This window comes from Amaranthus tricolor, chromosome 2 (genome assembly GCF_026212465.1).
Source record: "Amaranthus tricolor cultivar Red isolate AtriRed21 chromosome 2, ASM2621246v1, whole genome shotgun sequence".
In the NCBI taxonomy this organism is placed as follows: domain Eukaryota; kingdom Viridiplantae; phylum Streptophyta; class Magnoliopsida; order Caryophyllales; family Amaranthaceae; genus Amaranthus; species Amaranthus tricolor.
In genome coordinates, this window is record NC_080048.1 from 25,099,872 (window position 1) to 25,114,094 (window position 14,223).

Consider the following 14,223-nt stretch of genomic DNA (forward strand, 5'->3'; position numbering starts at 1 on the left):
CTTGATCGTCTATCTTCAATCTTAAATCAGTTACAACAAAATCAAAGGACAAGTAAGAATCATTATTATTTTTATCGTCCATCGAATCTTGTTTATATTACTAGTTTTTTCATGTTTGGATGAAGTAGATATGACAATGACTTATAAAAAGTTTTATATATTCATGGGGCGTTTGGTAAGGTAATCCCATATTTGAAAATAATTGTTGGCCTTGAATCACAAATGGGGCGTATGCATTTTTGCTAAAATTGTGCATTTTGTTTGATTTGTTGCGGGTTCTTGTGGATGTTCATATTATGACCAAGAAATCATCTTTTGTGAAGGTCTTAACACTAATGTGGAAATTACAGCATAGTGAAAACAATTCTGAAGGCCTTTAACTTTTGACAAACTTTTAGCTTTATAGAATTTGCTCTCTTTAACATCGACAAATGTATGTGTGTATGTGAATATTGAAATTAGCCATTTGAGTTGGTTGGACTTTTTGACCAAGCTATAAAAACTTAAGGTGAAAGTTACATCGACGAATGTATGTGCGCATGTGAATATCGAATTCTAATACTTTTTGGGATATGATTCATTTGGTATGATATTTGTTGGTGATTAGGAATGTTTGATGAACTTTATACAGTATAGAAAAGGCTAATACATATTGGGGTGATCATAAGTTGTCAAAAATAAATACATTTTCAACGCATGTAAATGTCTAAAACATAAATCTAGATATCAAGGGTTTATTTTCTTTTAGACATATAAAAGAGTCCAAAATATTAAGCATTTTCCACACGATAAAGCGTCTAAAACTTTTTGATGTGTCCACTCTTATTTGTGTCTAAAATGTTTTCTTTTCCACGCTTTAAAGCGTCTAAAATCATAAAATTGGAGTGTAGTTTTGGGTGCGAATTTTTTTTCCCACAGCAAAAGGCGTCGGAAATGTTATTTAGAATCCACGCAAATAACCGTCGAAAAAAAGCGTCTAAGATTCGTAACCCATGTTTTTTAGACGCTTTTTCAACCGTCGAAAATATATTTTATGACGCTTTAAAAACCATCATATTTCCGTCAGTGTTTTTTTGTAGGGTATGTCAAATAATTTATTATTTTGTGGAAAATACTTTAAAATTGTAGGGATTTGTTTGATCTTTTTTAAAGATGATATAGATGTTGAAGTGGATGACGAACTTCTTGTGCATGGTGGTATGGTCCGGTTTGAGGTTGTTGAGAAATTTGGCCTTGATGTCAAATGCTTGTGTACCGATTCTGGTTTATTGCTCCCTCATGCAAATCTTGCATTATAGAGTAAGGGAATACTGGTTCAACAGCGTAACAGTATGCTGCCTATGATCACATCTAAGGTTGGTGCCTCTTGACCTACATTATATCAATTGCCCATATCAAATTCTGTTTAAATTGTAATTTCCTTTGGTGTGACATCTTTTATTCTGATCTAAAATCTTTAATGATTAGGATTAGCTGGATATTGATTTTGCCATTGCGGAAGGCGTAGACTTCATCGCATCATCTTTTGTACGCACAGCTAATACGATCAGTCATCTCAACAGGTAAAGACTATTGTTTTCTTGTTCAAGTTTGCCGAGTTTAGAGGATTTCTCCATTCTAATTTTAGTTAGGGAGTTGGGTTTCAAGTTGGAGTTGTATTAATGTTCCTATTTTGTTGAAATGAAAATTCTAACTACTAACTCTACTATATCATATTCCTTTTTGTTATGTTCAAGGATGCAAATGGTCATGTAGGTTTGATAATGTATTCTAAATTCTAATGCTTTTGCATGATAAATAATAGTACTCGGGAACGGAGCTCTAGGATCGGCGTATAAGGCGTTAATGTCTAATGGTGTGTCTATCGCAGTCAAGAGGATTAGGGATATGAATTAGTTAGGGAACGAAGAGTTTTATGCTAATATTACAAGGATTGGGAAATTTCATCATAAGAATATCTTGACACCTCTAGCTTACCATTATCGAAAAGAGGAGAAGCTCGTAGTGTCTTTGGCTCAACTTTATCCGAGTTTTTCCGAAGGAGCAACTCCATTTTTCACTTTGAATTGGTCAAAATATGCAGACTTTCTTACTTTTCGCGGAGGATTAGATCCAGTAACTGGGGGTCTATGGCTGACCGATATTGCACACCATCATTTAGCGACTTTCGAAGTCAAGTGCAGTAGCAGTACCAAACCAAATATGATGAGTAGTGGGATCCTGAGCTAAACCTTGAAAATCTTAATGCCATAATGCCTTTCAAATCCTCCTAGCCATTATCCTAGTATGTTCAAAGGGCAACTTGTACATTTATTATTTCTACAAACCTTAATCATTATTTATAAATGAGAGGTTGACGAAATTCATTACTTTGCAATTCAAAGGTAACAAATGATCACATTGCAAGCTATATATTAAGAAGATCCAAGAGTAGCTCATTTTTATATTAATTTGTGTGTAGGCTAGAAAATCTATACCATCAAAAAACAAGGTATGAAAATATAGTATAACCAAAGTAGCTCATTATTAAAATAAAAAGCCTCATACATAATCAATTTAGAGTAAACAAGAAATTTATTATACTTCCTGTAGTTTTTAATAGTTGCTACATTTCAGTTTTTAGCTTTATCATTTTAATCTTTAATATCTTTAATTTTAATATGATAAAAAATTACAAAATATTAATATTAGGAAAATATGCATCAAGACAATCAATAAAATCTAACTTGACTATGTATTACATTATACATGTATAAATATGTGCCAAATAAGATCAGTTGATGAATAGTATTTGCTACAATAATTGTAGCAACTAATAAAATCCAAAGAAAGTATAACAAGATAACGTGCCCTTAATGAGTAAGCCATAACTTCTCTTGAATCTCTTAACACCATAATAATCGGTTACAATAACCATTTCCAAAATCCATTCCTGCATCCATAACAATAGTGCAGAAATTAATAAAACTCACAAGGTTCAAGAATTAATCGTAAATGCACAACCCATCAAAGAGTAAGTGAAGATGGTGGCGTGCAAATAATCATGAAAAAAAAATTAATAAATTTAAAACAGTAAGTGGGATGTAATACACGTTAATCATTTCATGAGAATGCATCTAATAGGTGAGCCTTCAGCACCAACCACCCGCGGAGGCAAGCAATACACATTGTACATTCCTGCTGGGACATTATCTAGCTTTAGAGCTTCCACAAGTATAATTTCCTGCATCATTAAAAAAAGATCAGTGTATTTCCTACTTGGTGCTGAACCATGCAATTTTGATATCAAAATAGATAGACCATAAGCTCTTCGTATGGGATCAATATTGGACTTTGTATGGTGTGTTTCAGTTGGAGATGGTTATGTGAGCAAGCAAATGAACCTTGATTTGGGAGACAGGAAGATAATTAGACATCAGTTACAATAGGACCATCATTTTCAGATCAATCGTTATTAAGGAAATTACAAATAATGTTTCCAACCAAGTTATTGGGTATTAGGTAGAGGTGTTCATTTTGTAGTCGGGTCCAATCGGATTCGCTTACAAGATCGAATAAATGTCAGATCATCAGATGTATTAAAACCTCTAGTATTAGCCATTCAAGAAGTTTGGTAAGCTCCAATGCGATTCACATCTTCTACTCTCTTTGTTGATCTAATTAACAAAACAATCTGAATAGTGAAATCCTCACTAGTTCTTGCCTTCTTTTCCCATGTTCTTAGACATGAGTTGCATTAAGCCTTCAACGGTCCTGCGGTCCAGGGATGAGGTATGGATGTGTAGATACAAGCCATCAAGCTCTCGCAAAGTGACACAATAAATTATTGCACCTCATTCTTGATAAGGAAAACTTACCAAAAACCACACACTAAGAAAATATGTTGAAGATTATCAGTCTTTTCGTACCGGATAGAACATTATTTGAAGACGTTTTTTGCATTAAAAAGTTGAAACGCTATCCCATAATTCAATCATGCAGACAGACACGAAACGTATGCCACTTGAACCTCAACCACCTTAAGATGCGTCAGCAGGTTCCAAAGTAAATTTATACATAATTCTGGATGTAAAGTTATACAACAATCTGGACAAACTTAAGGTAAAGTTGTTACCCTGCTTTTGAGGAAAACAAGATGAGAAGGCGCCAAATCATCAAATGCAGCAGCAGATAAATAGTCAATACCTGCAAGGTCGACAACGCCATTAGTTGTGGGTTCAGTATTTAATAGTCCACAACTCAATTTGCCAAAGTCAAAGGTCCGATAACCACCACAATCTAACTATTGCAGAAGCCTCAAGAAGCCCAATGATTAGCAAAGACAAATCTTACAAGGGGCTTGTTAGTTAATGAGACTTTTGGGATGGCTTAGAGACCTTTAGTAAGATTGTAGACTCTTTAATAATTGATTTCAATACCTGTAATTAGCTAGTAACTATTCCTTCTTATGGAATACGTAGCAAATAGAGAGTGTTATTTACTAAAAAGGTAAATATTTGATAATAAATAAGGAATAACAATCATGATTAAAGCCCGTTTAGGGCCCGTCAAAATCCCATTTTTAGCCCGCTCTGTATATAGTAAAAGTTGACCCTTAAAAAATCCGGCCCATTTAAGGCCGAACCAGTTTAAAGCCCGCCTAATAAAGGGTCGAGCCGGGGGCCCACACCACTAGTCACCATTATGAGTAGGCCACGTCCATACTCTTCATTTTATAACAACAAATACAATCTTTCTATTACTTTTATCACTTTTTCTTACAAATTCTCTCTAGTCCCTACTTTCATCCAACAATTGGTATCAGAGACATAAGTTATGGGCATTAGTTTCGCATATCTTTATAGAAGACCCAAACACAAAAAACAAAATACATGGCTTAGCTTCTTCGTTTTCAACATTTCATACCTTTTACCAAAATATCATTCCTATTTTCAATGAAGAGAGAATTATGATTTTTAGAGTGTTAAAATGAAGACTATCTATAGCCAAAGATTTTTAGGAAGTAGTGGAAAGTGGTCTTGAGGCTGAAACCACATTTTCTCATGTTGTTGGTGTAACACTGTAAAAGGAAACTCAATCGAAGGAAGAGATAATCAAAGACCATAGTGATTTGTAGATCCTTCAAAATTGGTGCCGGATAACTTATTAGCATAGTCACTGCAAGTTAATCAAAAGAAGGGATTTCGGGAAATTGAGGATGAAGGCTAGTGATCAATGATTACTACAAAAGGGTCACAGATGTAGTCAATCAAATGAAGATATATGGAGATGAGATTAAAGAAAATCTTGAGCATCATCGCTAAAGCATATGATAGTGCACCCGGTGTGCTAAAGAGCACAAAGGACTTATCAACTCCCACATATTAGAGGTGGTAAACGTCATGAAGGCTCAAATAGAAAGAATAAATAGAAAAAAAAAGACGAGTCTAGAAAAAGCATTTTAAACTAGTCACAGAAACAAGAATGACAAGAAGGTCAAAGTCAAAAACGTTCTAAGTCCGATTACGCTAAAGGAGCAAATGTACCGAAAAGAAAGGCAAATTTTCTTGCAAATTAGTTTTCTTCATGTGGAATTTACGAGAAAACTTAACACCTAGAGAGTGATTGCAAATGGAAAGGCAAGCCTCAGGGTGATCATTGCAAGCCGGTTTGACCATGTGGAGAAAGACTGCAAAAGCAAGCAAAATCAAGCACAGGTGCAAGCACAAGGTTCAAAAGAAGTAGAACACTTGATCAGTGTGCATTACGTTGGCCAAGAATCAACTAATGAATAATTAATTGACTATGAATCCACTGCCACATGACTAGAGATTCCTTCGGCTTAGCTTAACTTGATACATCAATCAAAACTTTTTATCAAATCGGGGAATAGCGTTAGATAAAGTGGCAAAGGCACAATTGCGATCGAGACTCAGAACAAAACATATAACAGAAGTCTTGTATGTACTGGAATTGAGCAAGAATTTGATCAATGTACCGCAATTAATGAGAAATTGGTAAATCATACATTGCTAAGGTAGCACTTGTAGTAATTTGGTTACTTTGCGAAAAGAAATAGCAAGTATTCTTATGAAAGATAAAAGTTTTATGTTGAATTGGATTTACTCATCCCATCATGCTCACAAAGCCGAAGCAAATCAAACATATTGGTTATGGCATATAAGATTGTCTATTTCATGAAAGATCTACCAATCTTACATGATTTGTGATGTTTGTAGAGTATGTAAACTTGCAAGAACTTCCATTTTCAAAAGAGAAAGCTTAAAGAGCTAGCAAACCATTAGATAACACATTAATGTTTGTGGACCAATGAGAACTCTCTCACTCGATGGGAATACGTATTTATATTGTTTCTCGATGATAATTCAAGAACGACTAGGGTCTATTTCATAAAAATATCAAAAGTCTTTAACATGTTCGACAAATGGAGGAAAATTGTGTACAACAAGGTTGTTAAAATCGTAATACAGGTAAAATCGCCAGCAAACTCGTGTAGAATGGGCATTTCGCACGACAATTCTTAAATATTATAAGCCATGCGATAGTTTTTGACCTATTTTATATTTTCAAATTGGAAGAAACCCCACTTATTAAACATCTTTTTTCACCTTTTTTTTGTCGTTTCCTGCAATTCTTCTTAGCCACTTCTTTCTTCTACATATCTACTCAAACTTTTAAGTCATTCATTACCAACCCCACTTGTTAAAGATTTCCCAATTTCTTCTGAGGAAGTCTCATATGCAACCGTCCTATATTTAGGACATGGTAAATGGGTCAGCCCACTATGTGATCACTTTTAAGAATTATCTAATCACATTCATGAGACCACTTTTAACTCTTATATGATCACTTTTATAGCATATGTGATGACCTTTTACTATTGTAAGTCATTACTTTTAAAGCCTAGGTGATCATTTTTAAGGCATATGTGATCACTTTTAAGACCTATGTGATCACTTCTAAGGCTTATGTGATCATTTTTAATTTACATCGATCACTTTTAAAACTTATGTGGTTACTTTTAAAGCATATGTAATCAATTTTAAGGCTTATGTGATTACTTTTAAGGCTTATGTGATCACTTTTAAGGCTTATGTGATCACTTTTAAGGCTTATGTCATATTTTTAATTTTCAAGTCCACCACCACCACCACCACCACAAAACACAATCTCCATAAGTATGTGATCACTTTTAAGACCTATGTGATTACTTTTAAGGCCTATATGATCACTTTTAAGACATGCGATTATTTTTTATTTTCAAGTCCACTAGCACTACCACAAAACATAATCTGCATAAGCTTTAAAAGTGATCTTATAAGCTTTAAAAGTAATCACATATGCTTTAAAAGTGATCACATAAGCTTTAAAAGTGATCACGTAGTAAAATAAAAATGAGCACATAAGCCTTGCAAAGTGATCATATAGGCCTTAAAAGTGATCATATAGACCTTAAAAGTGATCACATAAACCTTACAAAAAAGTGATCACATAAGCTTTAAAAATGGTCAGATATGAAATAGCATCCTAATTTTAGGACGGTCCCAAACATGAATTTGTGATTTCTCCTTTCATTTATTTCTTCTTATAAAAGTGGCATTGCTTTTTCATTTTGATTTCTAAAATTTTTGTAATGTCTGGTTTAATTTTGATTTATCTACTTTTCATCCTTATTTCTTTTTGTTTTATTTTGATTTTCATTCGAATTAAATGTTTCATGTTAATTTCTTATGGTTTTGATTTATGTCATTCATTGTTTCCTTTCAATGCTAAGTCTTCATCATTAATCATGTTTTGAGTTTTTTTTGTTACAATTTTGATTGTGTATCATTTTTGATTTTGATTTGAAATTCATCCTCTGAATTTTTTTTTTCATTTTAAGTTATATTATCTTGATGTTATCTTCTTTTCATCCTTATTTCTTTTTGTTTTATTTTGATTTTCATTCGAATTAAATGTTTCATTTTAATTTCTTATTGTTTTGAGTTATGTCATTCATTGTTTCCTTTCAACGCTAAGTTGTCATCATCAATCACGTTTTGAGTATTCTTGTTATGATTTTGATTGTGTATCATTTTGATTTTGATTCGAAATTCATCTACTGAATTTTTTTTTCAATTTAAGTTATATAATCTTGAGTTTATCAATATTAACATGTATAAGTCATATGTCTGATACATAATTGTTTTCGTAATGCACTTAAAGTTCCGAACTGCTACAAAAAAAAGTTTCTTGTTGGTGAAAATTAATTTGTGCACACTACTTGTCTAGATTTGTGTCGACTCTAGGTCAATTTTGGTGTTTTTTTGTTAAATGATATTGAATTACGTGTAAGAATTAGATATTGTATGAATTATTGCAAAAAATTTGATAAAAATGAATCTAAGTGTTTTTATAACATTAAAATGTGTCAACAATAAATACAAATAGCTATTACATCTTAAACATGCAAAAAATTTGTATAATTGATCGATTCAAAGTAAAATCCCGATTTTAACAATCTTGGTGAATAATCAGAGTTCTACCAAATTGAAGAAAATCAGAAGTGATAAGTAACATGATAGAGTTTTCCAAAGAAAGTATCGCATAGTGATGGAGATGGCAATGTCAATGTTAGCAAAAAAAAAGGGCTTACAAAGAAATTCTGGTCAGAAGCTATTTTTACATCAATGTATTCACAAAATCAAGGCTTGACAAAAGCAATGAAAATATGACACCTTTTGAATTTTGGTCAGGCCATAAACCCTCAGTTAGGCATTTTGAAATACTTTGTTTCTTTGTTATTAGGTTATTCCATATCAGCGAGTTAGATGACAAGACAAAAAAAGAATCTTTTTCGGATACAATTGAATTTTTAGCCTTGAAAATGAGAAAATTGTAATAAGCGGAGATGTCACCGTTGATGAGGAATCATTGTGAAATTGAGACGAAAAATCAAAAGAAAAATATAAAAAATTGTTTTTCCTCCCATTGATGTGATGTATCAGCAAGAAACTAAGTCTGTTAGTATTCCAGTCAGATTTCCAGAATCAGAATAAGAAGATAACAATGTTACACATCGTAGAGGAAAAAAGTTGCTCGTTGTATATGCTAGCTTTTCGATGAGACTGAAGATTCAGAGTCATGCCATATAGCAATCATTGAACCGACAGAATATCATGAAGGAATTTAGTATTCAAAATGGAAAACTGCCATTCAAGCCGCTAGAATTAAGAAAAAAATCAGGGCAATTTTTAGGGTTATTTTGTCCTCTTTTTCGTACGCGTAAGTAGGCTCCCCACTCTTTCTTTATAACCTATATCTTCCACCTCTTCTTCCTTTGTCTCCATTTGGTAGCGTGGGGTAGGGAGGGAAACATTTTGAGTGGGTTTCGTGGTGTTTGTTTGGGTCCTAGTGATTCTATTAAGAGCTGGGTTATTAGGTTGTTTTGGGGTTGTGGATCTTTTATGAGGGTGTTGGTTTAAGTAAGAAAAATGGAGGGTTTCACTTCGTTTATAAGAAAGTCTGTTCTAGCTTGTGAGGTGTGTGTGGTAATGTATTGATGTGAGGAAAAATATTCATGTTGGGATTTGGTATTTGGGTTATTATGGTTGTCTGTTTGCATTTTGATAAGGTCATGAGTCTTGATCTGTTTGGAGCAAATAGAGGCACTACAATAGCTATCAACTCATCCACTTTCCCTTCATTGAAGATGAGAACAGAAAACCCATTTTTTCTACACTTTTGACTTGAAAACCCATTTCTTCATCACAACACTCATATAAACCCTGTCTCTAATTTTCATACTACTCTTCTACAAAGATTTGAATGAATGGATGATATTATACCTCACAGCCAAAACTAGCTTTTGTAATGACAAAATTTCATCACCCAAGTTTCGAAAAAAGTCATCCAAGGGATCTGCCTCTTGAGCGTCCGTGGGCAGAGCCATTTGAAGTGCTTGTGTCTGCTCGTGGCGTCGTGGATGCGATTGCTCTGATACCAATGTCATTCCTGGAGTGTTGGTTGTGGTGGTTGGATGGTAGTTTATGGGTATTTGTAAGATGTGGGTTTGGGGTAATGGCAATGGATGAACTATACGAATAACCATGTAAAAATAACAAGAATGTAACTAACGAAATTAACCAAGAAGAATGTAATAATACTATAATCGGTGAAATGGGCAAAGAACCCAGATGAGTGAGCTATTCGAGTGAGCTCAACACTCCCTAATGGGTAAACACATTATTGTTAATACCAAAAGCATAATCCTATCTTTCCCATCCCCTTTCTTATATATACATGAAATGGGTGGTAATTAGCCAAAAAAAAAAAGAAAAAAAAAAGGTTTGAAGGGTGGTAAAAACATAGATCAAGTACTTACCAACAAGCTTGATGTCCGTATTATCGACCAACCATTGAGCACCATCCTTCATGAAACCAACATAGCTAGAATCAAATTCCTTCTTGAACATGAGGCGCCTAGATGGAAGACACAAAATAAGAGATCAGCTTCAAAAACAACATTCTTTCAGGGTCACATGACTCTTAAAGAGGTTTACATGTACATCTTTCTTTCAGGATCATTTAGACTCTTGAAGAGTTTTACTGACGATTAAAGCATGCAACAACAATGAGAATACAAAAGAAGAATTTTTTTTCTAGAGGAAATTTGTTATTTGACTAAGAATTGAATTTGAGGAAAACAATCGCTAAAAAAAATAGCGACCAATTAGTTGCGTCAACAAGCAAAAATAAAAATAATCTAGGAGCTTTATACTAATTCTTTTCCAGTAAACTTTTCTATGCTAATATTCTAAATTTCTAGAATATTAAGTACCAACTTCAAAAGTTCCACCAAAAGTAAATTATGAAATATTGTGTAGATACTTTTTGCAAGAACCAAACCGAAGGAAAGAAACAATGGAATTATATTCACTCGGTACAATGTCTAGAGCAATTAGATGGATTGAGACAATTAGAAAATGCATAAAAAGATGGTATTGAAATTAAGAAGTAAAATGTATGTAAAGGTAATAAAGAAGACAATCAAATAATTTTTGCTAATATGTAAAGTTAATTATCATGGACAAATTAGTACTCCATTTGCCATTATTTTTTTTAAATCTTATGATCCAAAGAGGAAAATGGAATAACCTATCAATATTTGATCCCATAAGCACAACCACTAGTTTGCCTCAAATAAACCCTAACATATACTACCTCCTATTCAGCTGAATTGTCCCATTTTTTTTTTGGCACTATTCACTTATCACTCTTAATTTGTATTTTACTCTTAATCTATAAGTTAAAACATAGTCTTATGGGATCTTGTTTGATTCGTCTCAATACAAGGATTATTAATATCAACTTTTTATAATTTTTAATTAAGCATAATTTGAGATATTAAGAGTTAAAATGTTGCCTCGGCAAGTGTGAAAAGTCAAATGGGACAGTTCAGCTGAATAGGAGGGAGATAATTGTTCTAAAGCTTTCTTCCATCAATAAAAAATTATTACTTCTTTATAACCAACAAAGTGCAAACTCCCATGATTCCCACTAAAGTTCCTTTTAGTCCATAAGCAAAGGACTTTCACATTCCAAGTTCCAACATGGGAATCACACATGCAAAAACATTTCAATTGTCACAAGGCAATAAGCAATGATAATGACGTTTATTAAAGAAGCAACCAATATATCAAATGCCAACACCTCGTAAGGTTGATTGTGATGCTAAATCATTCAAAAGCCATAGTGCGGAATGGGGACTGTTATTTACCAACCTAAAGGAAAAGTAACGTCAACTTATGGAGGTTATTGCACAAGAAATTAACACACATGAGAGGCCTACAGCCCATGAATCAAGAGAGATGGGAAAGTTGGCATCTCTATGAAAAGGGTTTGTACTTTATATAAAAAAAGCTAAGTAGAAAAGTCATAAAGATCAAAGCATCAAAAAGTTACACCAGGAAATTACAATCTACAAACAAGATGGATAATGAATTTGATCTGAAACTGTCTCTGACATTTCAACCATATGCAAGAAAAAGTGAGCCAAAAAAATAGGAGATTTAAGTATGAGTGACACAATTTATATCATAACCATGCAAAATTCAATTCAACTGAAGTGACTCGAGCTTTTTCAATGAGAGATATGGCTATATGAATTAAAATGCATGATAAGATAATGTTGATGTAGCTAATGGTTGATCACATATGCCACTAGGCCTGATCACAATTATCAGCTTTACCTGTCTGTATTTAAAGTTCTGAAAAGCACACGGCGTACTCCTTTTGGAATGTGTAATGATTTCATCACGTTCGCTGTAAAACAAATGAGATGTTAACAATATTATCGGTCTATTTCCATTTGCCTTGATAAGTGGGGTATCCACCCACCCTCTCGGAATACAATCCCTTGTTCAAAAATTGCCAACACTTCCTAGCACTCCCATACATGCCCATTTAATGATGAAAGGAAGAAACATGTGAACGAGAATGTGAGAGGATGCAAGGTAGTCATTCTCCTTATTAATGAGAATATGTAAATAATAAATGTCTGTCAATGTATTCAGCATTTTACCTATAAAAGAAGGGTAATAGTTCAAGGATAATGCACTCATCATAAGCAATGTAACCTAGCTATTCAACAATGGAGCCAAATACCTTCTACTCTAAGATACCTTTGTCTCCAAATGTTTGTCCCAAACCAAGTCCTTCCATGGGCAAGTGCAAGGACAAACACTTGAGTACAAATCAAGCATAGCATACGCGTTGTTTAGCATCCTTCGAATGGGACAATCATCAATCCCTCTTCAGATGGAAAAGCATCCTTGGAAGCTTTCTACTCACTAATTATCAGTCACACTAAATCCAAAATGCAGTCTTAAAAACAAACGTACTGCAGAAGTGATTCTTTTTTATTAATTTTGAACAAAAATAATAATAATAATAAAACTAGACACTCATACAAGTAGAGCAAACAAAATAGCTCACAAACAGATTACAGAAGATAAAAGAGGAGTACCAGTTATGTTACTATCCCTGGGTACATCAACCAACAGTGCAGGACCTATAATCAACAAAGAGCAGTTCAATATTTCATCAATAAACAGCATATACTCATCAACAAAAATGCTCAGAAGTCAAATACCCTAAATTACTAAAAAGAAATAAAAAGTTTCCTATAATCAACAAAAAGCAGTTCAATATTTCATCAATAAACAGCATATACTCATTAACAAAAATGCTCAGAAATCTAATAACCCCAAATACTAAAAAGAACTAAGTTCCCAAAAATTATCAACTGAAAAAGTACAAATCATCCTACCATGTTTTTCAACCTCAAAGTTGATAACCATGAACTTAACATCCAAAAATATCGATAACACCAACTAATATTCAATGATCATAAAGCATTCAGTAATAATATCAAAATAATCTCTTATTTATCAAAACAACTAAAATTTATCCAATTTTAATACTTCAAAAACCATACCCATAACCTCATTGAACTAAAAAACCAACACAGAAAAAGTCACAGCCCACCAAGTAATTATCAAAATCAAACAAGTGGATGAAACCCAAAAATTATAATTTTACCATTCAGAACATCAAGATCAAGAGAATCAATATCAAAACCAGCATCTAAATACTCGTCATAGAAATGGCTAGGAGCATCAACATGTGTTCCGGTATGAGAAGGGAGTTTCATCTCGGAATTGTTAGCAATAGAGCCATTTTTCATGCTTTTCAAAAGCCAAATGAACTGACCAACACCATGTGGAGATGTAAAGGCAGGCATATTGGGGTTAATGCGGTGAGTAATGTCAATAATACGGCCATTGCCGTAAGTGTCCCTGCGTTCTGGGATGAGGTTGGCGTCGCCAGAAAGCCAGCATGATTCTTCACCATATGAAGAAGGGTATGCGGTGTTTGTTGCGGTGGAATAAGTGTCGGAGAGGAGGAGGATAGTTGTTGTGGAGATGAGGAGGATACTGAGTTGGAATTCCATGGCGAACAAAAAAGTGTTGACTGTAATTTAGAGTGAATGCCCGGTCGATAATATAAAGAAGTACGGGTTACCAATAGGGCTGAAGAGAGTTTGGTCTAAACCGTAAACCAAATCGGACCAAACCGTAATTTAAGTATTTGGTCTGGTCTACGGTCTGAATGGTCTGGTCCGGGTTTTTTTTTTTTTAAAACGGTTTACGGTCCGGTCCCGGTTTTAAAATTTTTAGACCA

General features: G+C 33.7%; 1 protein-coding gene across 1 annotated transcript; it reads right to left on the reverse strand.

Moving 5' to 3' along the window:
* Window positions 1-2,614: 2,614 nt before the first annotated feature.
* On the reverse strand, window positions 2,615-14,018 carry LOC130806168 (cyclase-like protein 2). Its single transcript, XM_057671121.1, has 7 exons — window positions 13,582-14,018; window positions 13,007-13,051; window positions 12,231-12,303; window positions 10,364-10,461; window positions 4,115-4,185; window positions 3,091-3,223; window positions 2,615-2,932 (listed from the first exon to the last, which is right to left on the reverse strand). The coding sequence occupies exons 1-6, from the start codon at window positions 13,991-13,993 to the stop codon at window positions 3,098-3,100; spliced, it is 825 nt and encodes a 274-aa protein (XP_057527104.1). The 5' UTR covers window positions 13,994-14,018; the 3' UTR covers window positions 2,615-2,932; window positions 3,091-3,097.
* Window positions 14,019-14,223: the final 205 nt, after the last annotated feature.

Bases quoted from the DNA above. Each gene is read 5' to 3' on its own strand.
- LOC130806168 (XM_057671121.1), bottom strand. From the start codon at position 13,993: ATGGAATTCCAACTCAGTATCCTCCTCATCTCCACAACAACTATCCTC. The intron at 10,462-12,230 runs GTAAAGCTGATA...TCTTCCATCTAG, and splicing joins AGAACTTTAAATACAGACAG to GCGCCTCATGTTCAAGAAGG. The intron at 3,224-4,114 runs GTAACAACTTTA...TTAATGATGCAG, and splicing joins TTGTTTTCCTCAAAAGCAGG to GAAATTATACTTGTGGAAGC.